At 55.3% G+C, this 19,824-nt stretch overlaps 2 protein-coding genes across 2 annotated transcripts; both read left to right on the top strand.

Annotated features, from left to right (window-relative positions):
* Positions 1-1,899: 1,899 nt before the first annotated feature.
* On the top strand, positions 1,900-4,070 carry HOXC11 (homeobox C11; the record flags this gene model as incomplete). Its single annotated transcript, XM_081114960.1, has 2 exons — positions 1,900-2,587; positions 3,838-4,070. 2 exons carry the CDS (start codon positions 1,900-1,902, stop codon positions 4,068-4,070), a joined length of 921 nt encoding a protein of 306 aa, XP_080971086.1.
* A 9,810-nt stretch (positions 4,071-13,880) lies between these two features.
* Positions 13,881-18,654, top strand: HOXC10 (homeobox C10; the record flags this gene model as incomplete). The annotated part of the gene is made up of 2 exons (XM_081083157.1): positions 13,881-14,631; positions 17,726-18,654. The coding sequence occupies 2 exons, from the start codon at positions 13,881-13,883 to the stop codon at positions 18,001-18,003; spliced, it is 1,029 nt and encodes a 342-aa protein (XP_080939283.1). The 3' UTR covers positions 18,004-18,654.
* Positions 18,655-19,824: the final 1,170 nt, after the last annotated feature.

Genomic DNA, 19,824 nt, shown 5'->3' with positions numbered 1-19,824 from the left:
TATTCCAGAGCCACCCCAAGAACGAGACCCATGGTGGAGGCAGTTACACCCCAGATGCTGCTCTAAAGACTGAGCAAATTTGGAAAGGCGGGGTGGGGGGGGGGGGGGTAAGAAGGAATAGATTTTGGGGGGTTTTATTTGGGGACAAGGCACTGTGTTTGTGTCGTCCACATCTGGTTCTGGGGCCTCAGTACTTCATCATGCTCAGCAAGGAAAATCAAATCCAAATGATATTTTTAAAATGGAAACAAATTTTAATCCAAATTTGGGTGTAAAGATAATTTGGGTCATTCCTGGCTGTTCCCTGAGTGCAATGAGCCGAGTCTTTCGGGGGCTTCAATTCCTCCCCTCCTACCAGAACAAATCATGCTCTGACAGCTCCTCCTTGGATCCAAGGTTGCTCTCTGCTCGTGACAGTTGCTCCAGCCCCTTGGACCCAGCCCAGAACCTTTCAATAAAGTGCTTTTCAGCTGACCAATGTGTCCTGTGGTGCCCAGAGGGACGGGAGGCCAGGGAGGGCAGAACCCCTTGGGCCACAGCCATCCAGAGGCTGGCAGACCTGGTGGAAGAAGGCAGGGCAGGTCTGAGAAACAGGAAGGCGGCACCAAGGCCTGGCTGCGGCCCCTGGGAGCAGGGCTGGGAGCTTCCACTAGGGAGGGGCCCTGAGCGCTGCCTTGCCTGCCCAGGTTCCTCAGCTCCCTTCCACTGCCCTGCTGGTCTGTCTGGAGACCCGCATCTGGCCACACCACCCACCTCTCCGTCCCAAATCATCTAAGGAGAAGAGCCCCAAACCTAGTCCCGCAACCATATCCTTCCGGAACCCCCCCGACATTTATCTTCTTTTCAGCCCCCAAGCGGAGGCTGAGCCCCCAACCCAAAGAGAAGACACATGGCACTCATTCCAACCTTTTTCTTTGGGGTTTGAGATTTAAAAAATCCACCGTGGAGGTAGCTTTCTGTGCATTGATTGACAATAAAGTCAGGCATGAAATATTCACCCAGGGCCACTCTCCCATACTAAATATTTAACACAACATTAGAGACGGTTTTTCCCAGACTTTGCCAGGCACCGGCTGGGCGGCTGGCGCACTGCTCTCCACTCCTTTATGACTAATCTAAGTCCCTAGCTGCCGCAGCACAGCGAGCCAGACAAAGTTGGAACATTGGCTTGCTACTGGGCTGCCTCACCTTTGAGAAACTTCAGATACTCTTCTGAGGAGTCTCTCCAAAGGGAAAAGGTAGTCTTGACACCCAGTCCTGGCGGGGTGGGGGGGGGGAATAATTGATTTATTCCAACTCTTCCAAGTAGGTGCTGGCCCCTCTCCGGCTGGCGGGCTACGAGTCCCTGAGAGTTGGGGGTGAACGATTAACATCTCTGGCGGGACCAGGCAGGGGGGAAAGAGTCCTCATCCCCATCCTGGTCCCTGCTGACCGAGGGGGAGAGGCTAGAACCCCTTGCGTGAGAGCCCTCCTCCTTCCCCCAATCCTCGGAAACGAGAGCAGCAGCTAGGAAAAATACATTTACCCCCTCCCAGCCACCGCCCCTGCCCATCCCACCGCCCACCCCACCCTAACCCTCTCTCTCCTCCTTTGCTTGCTCTGTGGAAGGGAGAGGAGGGGAGTGAGAGAGAAAAAACGAATACAAATCTGCAATTGATTTTCATAATGTTTCTGCGGTGTTTGCAAACCAATCGCCTGAACGTCCCCATCTTACCTAAGAGAGAACCCCTCCTACGTCTGCGAAGTGCTCCGAACTGATATATGACAATATCTACTTTGGATCACGTGCTCGGGGAGAGAGCCTGAGACGGATAACGCGTCATCTCGCCTTCCCAAATTTTCCCCCCTCGCAAGACCGGGTCCAAAACGTCCATCTGGAGCCGGCAGGAGAAGAGAACGATGTTTAACTCGGTCAACCTGGGCAACTTCTGCTCGCCGTCGCGCAAGGACAGGGGCGCTGATTTCGGGGAGCGAGGGAGCTGCGCCTCCAACCTCTACCTGCCCAGTTGCACTTACTACATGCCCGAGTTCTCCACGGTCTCCTCCTTCCTGCCCCAGGCCCCTTCTCGCCAGATCTCCTACCCCTACTCCGCCCAAGTGCCCCCGGTCCGCGAGGTCTCCTACGGCCTGGAGCCCTCCGGCAAGTGGCACCACCGCAACAGCTACTCCTCCTGCTATGCGGCGGCCGACGAGCTCATGCACCGGGAGTGCCTGCCTCCGTCCACCGTCACCGAGATCCTCATGAAGAACGAAGGCTCCTACGGCGGCCACCACCACCCCAGCGCCCCGCACGCGGCCCCCGCGGGCTTCTACTCCTCCGTCAACAAGAACAGCGTCCTGCCGCAAGCCTTCGACCGCTTCTTCGACAACGCCTACTGCGGCGGCGGCGGCGGCGACGCGCCCGCCGAGCCCCCCTGCCCAGGCAAGGGGGAGGCGAAGGGGGAGCCCGAGGTGCCCCCGGCCTCGGGACTAGGCTCCCGGGCTGAGGCGGGGGCCGAGGCCGAGGCCGAGGAGGAAAACACGAATCCCAGCTCGTCCGGCTCGACCCACTCGGCGGCCAAGGAACCGGCCAAGGGAGCCGCCCCCAGTAGGTAGCGGCGGCCGGGAACCAGGCGGGCGGCGAGGGAGGGAGGGAGGGCGAGGACAGGGGGGAGGCGAGGGGAACGGGGACGGCCTCGTGTTTTGGGTCAGCCTGATTTTATGTGGAGTTTTATAAGCATTCAAAGGATTTTATTATAACCTACAAAGCCCTCTCTCCCAACGACTCGACTTTTTACGATGGAGAAAGGGTGGGGAGGGAGGGGAAAGGGCTCTTTGGAAAAAGCCGAGTGAACCCCCCCCTCCCCGTTATCTCCCTCCGTCTGTGAAATTTTTAAAAGCGCCACCATCGCGGGCAATATTAACTTTGATCGTGAACTTAGAGGAGCATTTAAGGAAGGATGGGGAGCCGGGCTGCCGAGGGGTGGGAGGGAGGGGAGGGGTGGAGGGGGAGAAAGGGGAGGGCGAGGGAAAGACAGGGAGAAACTCCGAGAGGGGGAGTGGTGGGAGAGAGAGGCGACGGAGCAGAACCTGGGACCGGAGAGGCCAGCCGGGGCGGCTCTACTTCGTTTAAAAAACTAATTTTGAAATGTTCAAACTGTGTTGTCGTGGGGCCTTGAGCAGAACCCGGAGTCACTCGAGGTCAGCGGCGACGGAGGGACGGGGCGCGGCGGCTCCGGGCGCCACGGGGCTCCAGGCCTGGGTCCCGGCGGTGCCCCGCTGCCCGCGGCCTGTGCGCCCGCCCTGCCCGCCCTGCCGGGCGACCAGGGAGGCGCGGCCACGGGCGCCGGGAACGCGGGGCCCCCGGAGCGGCGCTCGGGTGCCCCCGGTGCCCGCTCGCCCTGCTCGCTCGCGCCTCCCGCCTCCCGCCTCCCGCTGCTCTGTCCCGCTCTCACTCCTGCGCGCTCGCTCTCCGCGCCCCCCGCCCCCCATTTCTGGGGGAGGGACGGTGGGTTCCCCGAATCCCTAGGAGGAGGCGGGAAGGGCCGGGCCGGCGGCCGAGCGGACGGGGCCGGGGCGCACTTGGCCCCCGCAGGCTGCCTTCCCCCCTAGACTGCGTCAGCCAGGGCTCTCGCCCGAGGGGCGGGGGTCCCGCGTGGCCGGGGTCGGGGGACCGGCCAGACCCGGCGGGGGTTCGCGGCGGCCCCAGCGCGGCGCCCGCAGGCAGAGGCGGCCGGCCCGGCGGGAGGGCGGCCCGCGGCGGGGCTGGGAGCGGGGCGCCGGGCGCCCGGCGGTCAGGGTCGTCCGGGTCTCACGTGTCTCTCTCCCCCTCTCCTCGCACCTGCCCCTCCCCTCCAGACGCCCCCCGCACCCGCAAGAAGCGCTGCCCTTATTCGAAATTCCAGATCCGGGAGCTGGAGCGCGAGTTCTTCTTCAACGTGTACATCAACAAGGAGAAGCGGCTGCAGCTGTCCCGCATGCTGAACCTGACCGACCGGCAAGTGAAGATCTGGTTTCAGAACCGGAGGATGAAGGAAAAAAAACTCAGCAGAGACCGGCTGCAGTATTTCTCGGGCAACCCTCTGCTGTAACCGCAGGCCGGGCCCTTTCTGGGGAGAGGGACAGGGGGACATTATCTTATTTTATTTTTATTTTTGATTTTCTAACTCGCCTTCTTTCCGCGGGTGGAAAACTGGACTGTGGCCAGGGCTGGCCCCGCCGCCGTGGCCCGCACTTCCTCCCGGAACCCCGCACCTCCCGCCGGACTCGCGCCCTGGGCCAGGCGCGGCCTGGAAGGAGGGTGGCGGGAAGCGCCCGACCCTCGGCGGGTGGACTCCCTCGGCGCCAAGGCCAAGACTTTATTTAAAAGAAAACACACCTCGCGACGAGGTCTTGCTGCTCGGGCCGGTGGGGGAGGGGCGAGAGCCGTGGCGCCGGGGCCCAGCGATCCGGGAACCGAACGCTTTCCCTCCTCGCGGGTGAACAGATCTGCCGCGACGCCGCGTCTGCGGCCCGAGACTGCTGGGGCGACCGGCCCCGGCCCCCTGCCCCCCTGCTCGGGGGCAGCCGAATGTGATCCTGCCTTGCTGTGAATTTCCGTACCTTCGACCTGGTGTTAGGTGTGCAAAGTCCGTGTCCTACCTCCGTCTGCGCCCAGGCCCCGCCCGAGCCTAGCTGTTCTCCCTGTGAATGTGTAGAGCCCTCCTTTGACATTTCTTAACGGGTGCATTGAGGTTTCCCAACCTTTTCTCCACGTCGTGCCCCACTCCATGGGTTTATAGCTATAGTCTATGCAGTTGTTGCTCTCCCCCCCCCCCCCCTATTTTTTAAGGAAAAACAGATTGGTGTGGGTGAAGCAGTAGGGAGATGGGACCGGGCACCTCCCCCATGCTGGGGCCTGGATTTTTGTAAATAAATTTCACAAGCGTTTCTTTCTACCCTGAGGGGTTAGGGGGAGGACTCGCCTGGAATGAGATTCAAATCACCCACCTCTCTCCATGTGCGTGAGTGTGTGTACATGTGCAATCCCCACCCTGCTTCTGTCCCAGAGGGATTGTTGTGAAATTCTTATGGTGGCAAATAAAGATATTTCATTCTGTTCAATATTATGATTTTATTTGACCCTTTTATTAGCCTCTCTCCTCTTAAAACCCTCAATGCTCCCAAGGTGGAGGCAGAGGCAGGCAGGCAGAGCCCTGGTGGTGTGGACAGGCTGTGAAGGTGAGGTAGGCCAGGGCTGGTGGGCCTGCACCCCACCCCCTCTCCCAGGGCAGGGGCCTGAGTGTGGCGGTAGCTTCCTCCCCATCTCAAGCTGAGAATATTCCGTGGCTTCTCTTAAAGCTCTCTTTTCTCACGTGCAGCCCAAGCTGCGTCCAAATGCCCGGCAATACTTTCCGTTTAAGTACACGTTTGTTGTGGAGTTAATTGTAACCATCATCAAATTTAAATTTATAGGAATTTTCTTGGCTCCACTGCCCTCCTGCCAGATGTCTCCGTCTGTTGCAGTTAAATGTGCAGGGTTGAGGATAGGGCGCTCTCTCTCTCTCTCTCTCTCTCTCTCTCTCTCTCTCTCTCAGAAAACTGTATTGGATTTTTTATATACAATTTTGAAGGAGAGAGGGGAGAGGAGGAGAAACCAGCCCCCTTCCTTTCCTCACCTTAGCTGCCCCTGAGGGTGGGAAGGTGGGACTGGGCCCTTCCCCTGAAGCACAAATGGCCAGGCTCCTCCAGACACAACAATATCTTAGGCTGGGGCCACCCTAATGTGTATACACTTGGTGTCCCCAGGAGAAAGGCCCAGAGACTTGTTTTCTAACAGGTTGGCTTGGGGTGCGACACTGGTGAAGATGACCTGAGAGAACAGTGGGCCACGCCTATGCATGTTTTTGTTTTTCTGCATAAAGATAACCATAGGCCTTTCCGCACTGCACTTTCAGTGAGGGCACTCTGGCCATCTCAAATACAAATTCATTCCTTATTTGGGGTCAGATATTTGAGGCCAATTCTTGTATCTTTCCCCCTCTTTGGAACTGCTCTTATGCAATTCAAAGAAAATGTTTTTGTCAATGCAATTCTGTTGAAGGGAAGATAAAAGTGCCAGGACAATGGACTATTGCTTCTAGTCTCCATCTTCCTTTTTTGATAACTGAAATCCCTGCAGCTTAAGTATCTGCCTCTCTAACTGAAAATGTGGTTTTGAGACCAAATTTGCAAACTAAGCTGTATGTGCAATGCAGCCCCACAGTTCCCCCATGTGCCCACACACAAACATGTTTAAGTCAATGTGCCTATGGGCACACGTGAGAAAGAATAGCATTTGCATGCTTTCCCTGTAGCATGAAGTAAACCTGACCACATGCACACCTAGGGCTGTGTCCTCTGTGGTGTGTAACTACTGGCAGTGTTTGGTGACCAGCAGGCATGCAGCTGAGGGCCCTGTGTATGAGTGTGTGTGCGTGAGTGCGAGACTTCTCTAGGTGTTTATCTACTAGTCAGATCCAGGAGGATTGGCCTGCTGGCCACGTTTCCAATAAAGTAACATGAAGATAACTCTGTAGAACAAATCTGTTATAAAGCAAGATATTAATCTCCAAAGACTCCTATTTCGGAGAAAAATATTTTAAGTCCTCAACTACCACCTTCCCTGCAATGTGCAGCCCAGAAAAGGTCCCGGACTCCAGGAGGGATTTCTGAAGGCTGGTTGGGGGGAGTCATAGTGAAAGAAAAACAAAGCTGCTCTGACCCAGGCCCAGGAACCTGCCAGCCCTTGGCGACCCTCTAAAAATAAGAAAAAAGGGGGGGTTCTCTATCTCCCAAACAAACCCACCTTCGGACCCTGGGGATGTCCAACACCCTTTTGTCAGGGCCACTCTGGGCTCAACTTCTCCGGGTAATCCCCTCCAGCCACAGCGCTGCCCTGGAACAAAAGATCCCCGTCTAGACGCCGCCATAAAGCGTTCCCCCCACCCCACCCCCGCGCCTCTAAACCCAGTTTCATTTCGCCCTTAACGACCCAGTCTGGCCTGTGTTAGAAAACGTTTCCGCCCTAAATAGTAAACAAGCCGGTAGTGGACGGGTCTTGGCACCCCCAACACTCCCCAGACCCCCGCTCCATTACCCCTTGCCCCGCATTTCCCCCTTCTCTAGCCTTTCTCGGCTCCCAGCTCCCCAACCCCCTTTCCCCGCCACCACTCCCCACCCCCAGTAAATAAACCCGAGGCCGAGTTCAAAGTTTCCTGGAGCTAAGGAGGAATGTTGGTTGTAAAAATCCAAGTTTATAGCGCACGTGGGAGTTTACAAGGGTATTAAGTGGTGTGGGCTGAGAGCGCGCACTCTGAGCCCCTCCCCCTCCTACTATGGGTTTTGGGGGTGCAGGAGGAACCTGGGGGGACTTGAAAAGAGAAGTGGGTTGGGTCCAGCCTTGGGTTTGGGGTTTCTTTGTCACTCAGACTCTAGGTTGCTGGGAAATGATGATGGCAGGGCCTCTTGGAAGATGGCTCACAGGAGCCCACTGGGAGCCTCTGAGAGAAAGTCCATGGGTGCTGTGAGGTGTCCCAGACGAGAGGTTGGGAGCTCTGCTCTGCGAGCTGCAGACCAGATATCTGAAAGGTGAACAGACTTGGGGACACCTAGAGCCAGTTCTCATCCAGAGGGGGGAGACTGCCTGGGGCTAATTTCTTGAGTGGGCTAAAGGCAGAGAGGACTTTTCTCTCCAGAGCAAAGAGGAACTTTGAACTTCAAGGGAGTCAAGGGCACCACCCCTTCCCTCTCCCAACCTCTCTCAGGAATCTGTAGGGCAATTCGTTTCTGGGCCAATATTCCCTCAAGGGGGCAGTCCCTGGGGTTTTCTGGTGCCCCAGGGCTGGATCATGCTGTTTGCTGAACCCTCCCTTCTCCGGGACCCACAGCACCCTGTGCACGCGACTACACTCTTTATTATTCATATAAACCTTTGGAAAAGGCATCGCCCGGAAGTTTTTATAACTTTGTTTGGCATAAAAGTTTTACAAGATTCCTCCTCCCCTTTTTTTAAAACTTAAAGTTTTGGTTTTGCTATGAATGAAATTTCAAGATTTGGGGGAGGTTGGGGAGACAGAGGCTCTGGGGTCCTGGTGGGGGGATCTGGAGCTGCCTTGCTCTGCCGAAGGCAAAATAAGGCTTACAGACTGAGGTCAATATTTTCTGAGGCCCACATTGGACCCAGCTTTGGGGACTGCCAATGTCAGCAGGACCAGACCTCCCCCATCATGCCCTCTTGTTTGACTGCAGGCAACATTCTCTCTCTCTCTCTCTCTCTCTCTCTCTCTCTCTCTCACACACACACACACACACACACACACACACCCTCAATCCACTACATAAAGTGGAAACCCATAACCTTGATTCTGACCACAGATTTTGGGATTTGGGAGGGTCTCTGTACACACAGTCCTGCCTCCTGCTAAGTCCACAATGGGTTTGAAGAAAGAATTCAAAACGCCAAAGAAATTCCTTTTGCCCGGAGGTTGCAGTGGTTGCCGGACAGAAGAAGGATGGCCAGCAGGGCTGCAGCCTGGGAGCTCAGAGAACAAAGGTGCCAAGTGGACATGGCCTTGGGCTACTAAGCCCAGCAGTGAGCCCTTGGATCTGCCTCTTGAATCACCTGGGATTGACAGAACCCCGCTTCTCCATTTTCCCTGACTGCAGCCTTAGGGAAATCAATTGGGCTCAAATTGAGGTCATTTTACTGTTCAACTCTGGAAGTCAACACAAAGATGAAGCTAATTCTCAAAAGATAGGCCTGGTGGACAAGGCTCCTTTGGGGAGATTGAAATGAAGATACCTGAGCCCTGGAACCAGCGCTGCAGGGAGCCATCGGAGTCAGTTTCTCCTCTAATGGCGACTGTTAAGGCCTGGCCTCTGGCCGCCGCAGCCCTACACTTCCCCTTGTGAGAAGCCGAGTTAAGACGGAAGGCAGGAGAAGGTCAATTCCAAGCCTGAGCAGCCGGCTGGGGAGGGATGCGACCGACCGAGCCCGATCCTCTCCCCTCACAGAGCCCATCGCAACAGACAAATAAGAAAGGCTAGGGAAGAAGGTCAAGAGGAAGGGAAGCACTGAGAAGGAAAGAAAAGAGCAAAGAATAAATTGTATAATAAGGAAAGAAAGAAGGAAAAATGAGAAAGACAATGAATTAAGGAAGAGGAAAGGATCAGAAAAGGAGGAGGAAATAATGAACTGCAGAAAAAAAGAGAAGGGAAGAAAAATGCAGAGAAAGAAGGGGAGCAAAAAATAAAAAGAAGAAAAAAAGGAAAGAAAGAAAGAAAGGAAGGAAGGAAGAAAGAAAGAGGTAAATGATGAAAAACAGATCTTGGAAAAGGAATTTAGCCGGTAAGGAAGGAGCGGGGATTCACCGGAGTGAGCCGGCCCAACCGCGGCCCTGGCTCTGGCTGGAAACCCGACCTACTGGGGCAACTTGGAAGCAAACCATTAAAGTGGGGAGCAAGGCCTTCCCCCCACACACATCCTCCCACCCCATCTCCTCCTCCCTAAGCTTCTCTTGGACACGTTTGCTATCTGGTTTCGATTTGATTCAGGAGGCAAAGTTAAAGCATTGGTCGGCTTCCTTCCGAAAGGCGAAAGGCGAGAAAAGCAGTTATGCTGGTCAGGCTGTTCGACTTCTGGACTCGGGATTGCAGGAAGCGCATTTTTGGGTAAAAGTGAATATTTGTGGCTCTGTATACAAAATTAAGCCCATTTAGACACACGTGTAATTGGTAAACTCCATAGCATCGGGGTGCAAATGTGTGTACAAGGTCCAGATGTGAGAGTGACTCTAATGGTTGGCTGCCCGGGTGGAGTGGCTGCGAGATCGGGAGACCAGAGGCCCCTCCAGGCGTCCTCAGCCTCCCGTCTCCCTCCCTATACCTGTTTGAAAAGCAGTTTCCTGGGCTTCTGAGCATTTGTATTTTGTCTGGGATTTCCTTTCTCCCAATTAAGCCGAGGCAGAGTCTGGCGTTAGCGAAAAAGAAAAGCAAATCTTTCCTTCAAGTTTTGGAAGGAAAATTATTTACCTGGGACTCCAAAACAAGAGGAAAAAAACCTGCAATTTTCACCACTAGTGTGATTTTGTTTTCTATTTTGCTTGATGAGATTTCAAGACACACACTCTTTTATTTTTTATTTTACTGCAAAGGGAGAGACCCTTTTCCTTTTTCTCTTCACCTTTGGAATTTCCTAGGTGACTTCCCTAACCTCTTAGAGAAACTTCACTAATTTTCCTTGGCGAAATCAGGGTGTTTCTGGGGGTGCTTTGAGGGTGTGAGCCAAGAAAACAGCCAGCCGAGGTTCCTTTCTGTTTGTTAAGCACTCCATTTTTCTTCTATTTTTACATGGAGACCCCTACTGCCCCAGCCCTCGGCCTGCCCCTGGAACCCACCAAACACCCTGGAATGTGCCAGGAGCACCTTCCTCCTCTCCCTGGCCCACAGTCCCTCAGCGGCAGGAGGCCCAGCCCTGCCTCCTTGCTTTCTTCCCAAGGTCCGGGTACTGGGAAGAGGGCACAAGGGGCTAGGACTCTTGGGGTAGGCGGGATTTGTCAAGATGTGGGTGCAGCCTGAACCCCTCTCTGGCCTGCAGCCCCTGGATTTTTACATCCTCAAGTGGAGGCAAGAAGAGGAAGCCCAAGAGTCGCAGTTCTCTTGGTACTCCTGGGGAGCTGGGGAAATGTCTCAACACGGCAATTCCAGCAACACAGGCTTCTCCTGGACCCCATCCAGTTCCCCGGGGTGCAGGTCTGAAGGCCGTGGCCCCGGGGGAGCAGGGCCGGTGGGCGCCTGGTGGCGGCAGGATGGCCCTGGCAACTCCGGTGCCTTTGAACGCCAGGCCCGGACAATAGGACTGAAACGGCCTTTGCTCGTGGCCTCGGGAGGACCGAGCCCAAGGGGGCAGGGCTGGGACCTACAGCCGACCGACCCACATAAGCGCTCCTCTTGCCCCCTCCTCACCCTCACCCCTCAGGTCTTCCTTCCCATCACCCCCACTGGGGCAGAATTCCAAAGTCTGAAAAACCCTACAAGTTGAATTCAAGTCTGCGTCTGCACGGGCTCCTGTTTAACAGCTCCGAGTTTGCGTTTATCCTGCGTAATTAAAGGCAAACATTTGTCCCACCGGGGGTCCTACTTAGGCTGATGAATTTGATTTCTTTTTTCATTAATGGGCCGTGTTTATCATACTTCTAATTATTTCAACTTTAAACACTATTTGTTCTTGTGAGGAAGTGGGAGTCCAGGCGGGAGGTTCCTCGTCCCACGGGGATGACTTCCATTAATAATGGCAAGGATTCCGGAGCAACTCCATCCCCTCCCGTGGGTGAGGTAAGGAGTGAGTTTGGATTGGGGGTCGGGCTGGTAGGGGGAGACTGGTCCTAAAGCCCAGTGACTCCACTCCCTTCCCGCTGCTTCCCCAGGTTAAGCCTAGGGACTCGCTGGGTTTGAGAGGTAATCTGGAGTTTGTCTCCTTCGCCCTCCTGCTCAGCCTCCCTCACCCCCTCCCAGGCCAAGCTCAGACCCTTTCTCTGTGAGGCTCCTTGCAAACTTCCACTTCCCCCTGCCCCAGCCCGATCGCAGCCTAGCCCGGCAGAGGCTTCCGTAGTTCTGTGCAGGCCCCCAGCTCCCAACGCCGAGAGCAAGACCAGGAAAGGCCAAGGTGGCCAAGTGGCACCTGAGCAGAGGGAGAGGGCCCAGCCAGAACCCCAAACAGGGAGCAAGGCCAGGGGGTCTGGGACGCCAGACTCCAGGGACCGGCACACCAGGCAGGAAAATAAAGGCACTGTGAGAGAGGGGGGAGGGAACCCCCCAAAGCCATATAATTTTCAATTGCTCTGGTCTTTAATTTCATCGCCCCATAAATGAGGAAATATCAGTTCCCATACTAAATTTTTATCCCCGGCTGATAAATATGACGGGGAATTTTCGTTGGGTCCTCGTAAAAGCGAGCAGTTTCGATCAAACTGGTGGGGAAAGACTTATGCAGATAATGCAAACAGAGTGGCCGTAAAGTCTCCTCCGTTTCCCTCGGGGTGGGTGGTGGGACAAAAGGCCCTCTGGATTGAGTGCTCCCGGGCTGTCCCACGTCTCCTTTGGAGCCTAAACAGCCTAACCTTGCCTGGGCCAGCCCCTGTGCCGAGCCCACGGCGACCTCTGCAAAGGAAAACACAAAACCATTTCAAATCTCCGCTGGCTGGCCCTGCAAGCAAGTCATACGTTACAGATGTTCCTCCAGTTTTTCCTGGGCTCAGGGACCCCCGCGCCTTCTCTCTGGACCACTGGATGAGAGAATCCCCGTGGATTTGTTTCCGAAGTCCCCTTCCTGCCGCCCCGGCTCGGGCCTCCTCACTGCTCCACGCCAGCGCGCGCAGAGCTCCAGTCCTTTCTTTCCCGCCAGGCTCCAGCCCTTCGGAAAGTAGAAACCTGAGGCTTGTCCAGGGGAAAATGTGGGGCGACCAGAAAAACAAGTTATCTTCCAGATTCCGTTTCCTAAGGAAGGCGTGGCGAGTTTAGTTCGCTTTGGGAGAAAGGCGGTGGAGAAACGAAAAGAACTGTTTCAGACATACTTGCCCCTTACTTCTGGCTTCCCTTTATTGAAAAATAACCGCAGTAATAGACTCGAACCTTTTCTCCTTTCAGAAATGCCCCCAGCTCATTCCCTCTGCACAGGACAATTCTCTGGGCAGGATTTTGTCGAGCGTGGTGTCTTGGTTTTCCGGGTGAGACGCAGCTCTCCCAAACCGGCTGAGGCCCCGCGGGTCCCTTTTTTCTCTCTGGGAATAGTCCCTGTCTTAGTGGGAGCAAGGTCAATTGGAAAGCGAGAGCCACTGGGGCCTGGAGCGAAGCAACCAAACCCACCCAAAGGCCAAAGCCTTCCTGCCCCGGAGATGGTGACCCAGGAGCCACCCACCCAGCCAGGCCCAGGCGGCGCTCCTGGGTCCGACCCTGTCTCAGGCCACCAGCTTCCTCCTCCCCACCCTGGCTCCCGGGGAACCTCCTTTCCCCAGGCAGCCCCGGAGTGAGGGGACCCCTCCCTGACCTCGCCTCCTCTGGAGATTCCCTGTCAACTCCGAGGGGAACTTGCAACTTGATCAACTTCCGTGACTGGCGGTCCCCCAGCTCTCAGTCCCAAAGGCCACGGCGGCCAAACGAGGATACAGGAAAGCAGAAACTTTAGTTCTGTTTGGGATTCCTTAACTTTTTCTCCATTTCTCTGCCCACTGGAGCCCTCTCCCGCCAAAGGACCTTACCCTACTCCCACCCCAAGGAAAGAAGCAGAGGCGAGAGTCCGAGGAGAGGAAAAGGGAGGTGAGGAGAGGGGAGGAAGTACCTGAACGGTGTCTTGACCTTTTAATTTGAATTTGACTGTTTTGAGCCGCGAGTTGCCTCGCTCTCTCCGTCTCTCCTGCACTCCCCCCCTTCCAGCCCCCCTCCCCAGGAGTACAGGCTGGTTCCCGGGTAAACAAACCCCATTCTCCCTAGACACCCCCCACCCCCACCTCTGCCCAATCTCCCTCCACCTTCCTCCTGCCCCTGTCGCCCCCGGCGCTTCCTTTGTTCGCGGTGAAGCGCTCGGGCGCCCCTACCCCGAGGTGGTTGCTAGGTGGCGCTGTTACTCCACGCTCCGCGCTCCGCCTGCCGACAACTTGACCCCGCTGACGTCACGGCCGTCTGAATCATCAAGGCCATTTTCAAATCCCATTGGTCTAGCTGTCACATGGTGAGGACCGAATGTGCGGATAATTATGGAGCTGATATTCCCCCTCCCTTCTTTTCCCTCCCGCCCCCTCGAACCGCCCCCCCTCCCGGATGGGGGGAAAAAAAGATGTCAGCTCCTCCGCCGTAGTATTGCTCCTTAAAAACCCCTCTCTCTGAAAATGACATGCCCTCGCAATGTAACTCCCAACTCGTACGCGGAGCCCTTGGCTGCGCCCGGCGGAGGAGAGCGCTTTAGCCGGAGCGCAGGCATGTATATGCAATCGGGGAGTGACTTCAACTGCGGGGTGATGAGGGGATGCGGGCTCACGCCCTCGCTCTCCAAGAGGGACGAGGGCAGCAGCCCCAACCTCGCCCTCAACACCTACCCGTCCTACCTCTCGCAGCTGGACTCCTGGGGCGACCCCAAAGCCGCCTACCGCCTGGAACAACCTGTTGGCAGGCCGCTGTCCTCCTGCTCCTACCCACCTAGTGTCAAGGAGGAGAATGTCTGCTGCATGTACAGCGCAGAGAAGCGGGCTAAAAGTGGTCCCGAGGCAGCTCTCTACTCCCACCCCCTGCCAGAGTCCTGCCTCGGGGAGCACGAGGTGCCCGTGCCCAGCTATTACCGCGCCAGCCCGAGCTACTCCGCGCTGGACAAGCCGCCCCACTGTGCCGGGACCAACGACTTCGAAGCCCCTTTCGAGCAGCGGGCCAGTCTCAACCCGCGCGCCGAACATCTGGAGTCGCCCCAGCTCGGGGGCAAAGTGAGTTTCCCTGAGACCCCCAAGTCTGACAGCCAGACCCCCAGCCCCAATGAGATCAAGACCGAGCAGAGCCTGGCGGGCTCCAAAGGCAGCCCCTTGGAGAGCGAAAAGGAGCGGGCCAAAGCCGCCGACTCCAGCCCCGACACCTCGGATAACGAAGCAAAAGGTAAGGCCGCCTGGGCCGAGGCCGGCTGGAATGCTTGGTTATTTGGTCTTCCTGCCCGGGGCGGGGGGAAGGGAGAAGGTTGGGCCCAGGAGGCCCTGGTCCTGGACGGGCCTGGGAATAAGACCCCAGTTTGCGACTCCTGTCTGCTGAGCGCCAGGCGGGAGGCGCGTCCTTTGCCAGGGAAGGTGAGCGGCCAAGTGGAGGTGCCGGCAGGCTGCGGCCGTGGGCGCCAAGACCCGGCCTGGCGCGCACCGCGGACCGCCTGCAGCTGCCCAGGCCGGGTGACCACTCCCAGGCCTGTGCTGGGTTTGGTTTGCTTGCTCTAAGCTGTTGTCCTGGTGGGGGCTGATGTCCCCCGCTCAGGTCAGAAGCTTGCAAAAAGCTTAAAATGGCGATCTTGGGTCAGGGACTAAGGAAGACTGGGGAGAAAGGAGATTTCGCTTTATACTGTGTTTTTCCAGTTGAAAATTGTTTCCTGTGAAGCGCGATTTGTTGTTTGTGTGTCTCATCTGTGCGTGTGGTTTGGGCTCCTGCGGTTTGGGGCCGGCCGGGGCCTAGGGCAGCGGGGCTGGAGCGGAAGAGGTGGAGGTGAAAGGCTGCCCGCCGCGTCCCTCCCTCCCCCAGACGCCTAGCCTGGGTATGGCGTTGGAAAGGGGCATTTGGACTGTTGTAAGTTTTTTGTCTCCCTTTTAATTTTTTTCCTTTCCTTTTCTCTGGTTAAATTTTTTTTTCGTTGGTTTCTGATAGCTGCTTACAAATGAGTGGTTGGGAAATTTCTGTGTGAATGGCAAGGAAGTGTGGCTTTAGCTGCTTTGCATTGTGATTTTGGTTTGAGAGAAAGCTTAGGCAGAGTTCAAGCTCAGGGTTCAAGATTCATTTTTGCTGCAGGAACTGGAGGCCTTCCGGACCTTTCTCTGACACCTGGAGAAAGAATGTGGAGGAAACGGGAGCAGTGGAGTGAGGCGGAGGAGACTTGCTCTCCCCGAAAAGTTGGAGCCAAAAGCATCAGAAAGGCCCCACTGGGGGGGGGGGGAATAACGCTGCTCCCCAAGGCACTGGCTCTTGGGCGCTGTATATAAGAGGGGCTGCCTGGGTGTCGAGGCCGATGGACTAGTTAGAGCTGAGCAGCCTGGATTTTGTGGTGCTTTGTACATGGATGCGGCACACACGCACGCCTGGCGACCTGTGTCACACTCACACACACCCCTCTCACATGCTCCGCACACAGCATGCCTGCGCACACTCACACACACTCTCTCTTTTGGGGGGGCAAGGGCTAAGTCTCCCCCCCTTGGTTCTCCTCTGCAAAGGTGGCCTTGGCAAATTACCTCATGGAGACCCTGCCCAGAAGATCAGGTGTGTTCAGGATTGAGCGTGAGGGGGAGAGTGAGGCACCCACACCCACAAAGCCTTCATGGTGGCATTGGTGCAACATGAAAGTTTAATTTTATACCCTTTCCTCAGACCCTGAGCTTGGTTGGGGTGTAGATATGTAGGGTAGGAAAAGCTGTCCTAGCCCCACCAAAAGCAAAGTCAAGGTTAATAAGTCCACCTCCTGACTCAAACTGCCCCCTTTCTGGTAGGCTCCATTTTCTCTCCTGCCCTCCCCACAACTATCTAAGTCCTCCCACCCCAACTAATCCCTCTCAGCCCGCCCTTTGCCTCGGCCCTTCTTGCCTCCCCTCTCCCATTTTGATGTCTCCACCTGGCCAGAGGCAAGAGGGCTTTCGGCCAGACTTCACCATTTGTAATTTCTTCCTTTCCTCCAAAACCCAACAAACCTAATAAGAAAATAAACAAGACAGAGTTAGATGTGAAAAGCCTTTCAATAATTTGACTTGGAGGCTTCAGGTGCAGAGGTGGGAGCAGAACGAAGGGCATTTGGATGTTTTAAACTACAGCCTCAAGTTTGCGGTTTTTCTGGTGCTTCCTGGTTCCCCTGGGCCCCCCACCCCCCTCCCCATCAAGATGAGATCCAGGAAGCTGGCGATTTCATTTGGCATTTGGGAGACAGAGTGCAGAACCATCCGCAGAGTCCTTTGCTGGGTGCCCATCTCTGGTCTCTGGACTCTGGGTTTTTCCCTAGAAAAGATGGCCCAGATCTCTTTTGCTGCTTGAAGAGTAAGGCCAGTCCATTTCAGCAAGAACATGGTCCAGGGAGAGAAGCTATCAATAAGATAATGGGAAATACACACTCTACTTATAGTATCTCCTTATATAAATAACATGTCTGCATATGTGTAGGAGAATGCTTCTGTGCAGGAATACTGCACACATACATGCAGGCGTCCATCTCTACGTAGACCAGGCAGGACATTTCCAAGAGGCTGCATTTCCTCAGGATATCTCTCTCCCTTGACCTTAGGTCCTATGGCCAGGGCTGTTGTCCGAGGGCCTCTCAGCATGCCCCAGAGCTGTTGCCCCTGACCTCTGCTGCCTGTACAAGTTCCCTTGCCTCAACGGTTGACACCCGGGGGAAATGGCCAGGAGAGGAAGAGCTGGCAATGGGAGATCAAATGGGACAGTGTCATTGTGTGGCACTTCAGGTGGGAGCAGGGACTGGAGGTCTGGTATGGGACAGCTGCCATGGCCACTGGCTGCAGAGAATGGGGAGCCATCCCTCCACTGAGTTGAAAGGGGTCAAAGCTCTCTGGGAACTGCTCTAGCCAGCAGGATGGACTCTGCCACCCAGTCTGGGGCCTGGAAAATGCTTTTCCTTCTGGTTGGATTTTTCCAGAGCTGGAATGGAACAGAGAGGAGCGGGGGCCTGGTGAGGCTTCAGTGCCCACCAGGGTGAGCAAGCTGAGGGACTGGGGAGTACTCAGAATCTGCTAGGTCAAGGTGGATTGGGGTAATTTAAATTTACTAAATGCTTTGGAGGCAAGAACCTCCTGTCTTTCTCCCCTGTAAATCTAGACCCCAAAGATATTCTAAGGGCCCTGAGCCCAAGAGGACCCCACCAGCCAGGCCTGTGGAACAAGAACAGCTACCCTGTATTCCATCAGCCGCCCCACAGCAGGCTGGCAAAGGCTGCAGCATTCTGGAGGGGTTGCCTCTGCAGGGATACTTATGTAAATAATGTTATTTTTAACAGAGGAGATAAAGGCAGAAAACACCACAGGAAATTGGCTGACAGCAAAGAGCGGAAGGAAGAAGAGGTGCCCCTATACTAAACACCAGACGCTGGAATTGGAGAAGGAATTTCTGTTCAATATGTATTTGACGCGAGAGCGCCGCCTGGAGATTAGCAAGACCATTAACCTTACAGACAGACAAGTCAAAATCTGGTTTCAAAATCGCAGAATGAAACTCAAGAAAATGAACCGAGAGAATCGGATCCGGGAACTGACTTCCAATTTTAATTTCACCTGAGCCCTTGGCCTCCCTTCCTCCTCCCCTCTCCCCCCACCCCTTTCTTCCTTTCCCCGCCCCTCCTCCCTTTGTGCCTGGTGGTATATTTTTTCCCTCCCTGAGTATAAATGCAACGCGCCTGCAAAAAAGGCAAAGACCTCAGACTCTCCTTCCAAGGGACCAATGGTTCGTGCTGTGAAGATGCGTCCACCTAAAGCATGAGAAATGGGGTGCAGGGGTTTGGGGTGTGGCGTGCCTGCATAGATAAGGGTGGGAGTGTGACTGGTGTGTGTGTCAACCCCTCACTCACCCACGCACTCACACACAGCATCCTGTTCTCTATGCGAAGTTAAGGTCGAATACACCCAATTGGGGGGAGGGGGGAAAGAGGACAAAAATGAACCAGAGAAGGTCTGTAATCTCACAGAGCACAGTCTCAATTGCTCCTTTCTTGCTGTATTTCCTCCTTAGAATAGACGTTTTGGGAAGTTCGGCTAGTGTTTGTATGTCCATCGTAGCACCCAGTGCCTCCATCAAACCCTCTCCGTGTCTTTACCTCCCAGTCGCTCAGAGAATCTGCTTGAAGTCTTGTATTTGTACTGCTTTCTGCATTTCTCCCACCCTCCTAGCACCCCACATCCCCCATTCACTGACATCTGAAAATTTCCATCCAGAGGAAAAAAAATTTTAAAATAGAGCATAGTGAAGCAAAGACAGATTCCCCGCCCCCCCCCCCCCGCCCAGTATCACCCTGTCCCTGTCTGGCAGTTGTGTTATTTAAAGATATTCTGTATGTTGTATCTTTTGCATGTAGCTTCCTTAATGGAGAAAAAAAAATCCTAATAAATTTCCAGAATCATAATCCTCAAATGGGTGGTTTTTGTATTTAGTGGGTTTTTTTTAGCGACACCCCCTCCCTAAAGAGGCTGAGTGTGTGGATGTGTGTGTTTTGTGTTTGACTCATCTCCTAGAGCCTTTCTAGAACGTCTCTTGGCGGGTTTAATGTAAGTGAGAGACCATAACGTTGATTTAAATATTATCCAGGTGACCACAATAAGTCAAGGTCATAAAACAGTAATGTCAGGACGGTCTTGGTGCGCGCGAGAGGTGGATTTTATGATCTGCAAATATAATGTGGTGCTGCAGTAAAAGATGCATTTAAAGGTGACTGGAGGAGGGAAAGAGGCAGAGAGCAAACTGCAATCTTGAGGAGCAGACGGATCTGATTGCCTGGGGTGCTGGGCCAGGCACACCCCACCGCTGCCCGGGGGAACCCCAAGAGCTCCCCACCTATCCAAAGAGAGGAATAAACTTCACCGCTGGAGGGGGACACGAGGAGCTCCGCCACCCCCTCCCCTCCACAGCAGCACAGAAGCGCCGGCAGCGGCAAGAGGAGGAGGCGGCGACAAGGTAGGAGAAGCGGTTTCTTGTTCTTCTCTTGGCGGCAGAGGGGGGACCAGCAGCGTCCCCAGGTGCCCGGTGCGCGGCGGGCAGAACAGGAAGGAAGGAGTTTGGGGCACCCGAGCTTTCCGAGAGCCCGGGCTTGCTTGTGGACTTGTGGATGCTGGCAGCGGAGGGCAGTGGCCGTGAGCTCCCTGTCCTCCCATCCTCGGCCTGTTGCTGTGGGGTCCAGTGGTTAAACGGGTAAATTGGTAGGTTTTGGCTTCTTTCTCTTCCGCTGGCACTTAGGGTTGCCTCGAGGTTGACACATGGATCTCGATGTCGCTCAGTCTGGCTGTCTGCTGAGGGGAGCAGAGGGAGGGTGGGCTAGAGAGGGTTGGAGCTTGATGCTTAGGTTTTTCTGCTTTCTGCTGGTTTGGATGTGAGCCTTATCCAGGCTCT

This window comes from Myotis nattereri, assembly GCF_964212035.1.
Source record: "Myotis nattereri genome assembly, chromosome: 2".
Taxonomy (NCBI): domain Eukaryota; kingdom Metazoa; phylum Chordata; class Mammalia; order Chiroptera; family Vespertilionidae; genus Myotis; species Myotis nattereri.
This window is presented reverse-complemented; position numbering and strand designations above follow the sequence as displayed.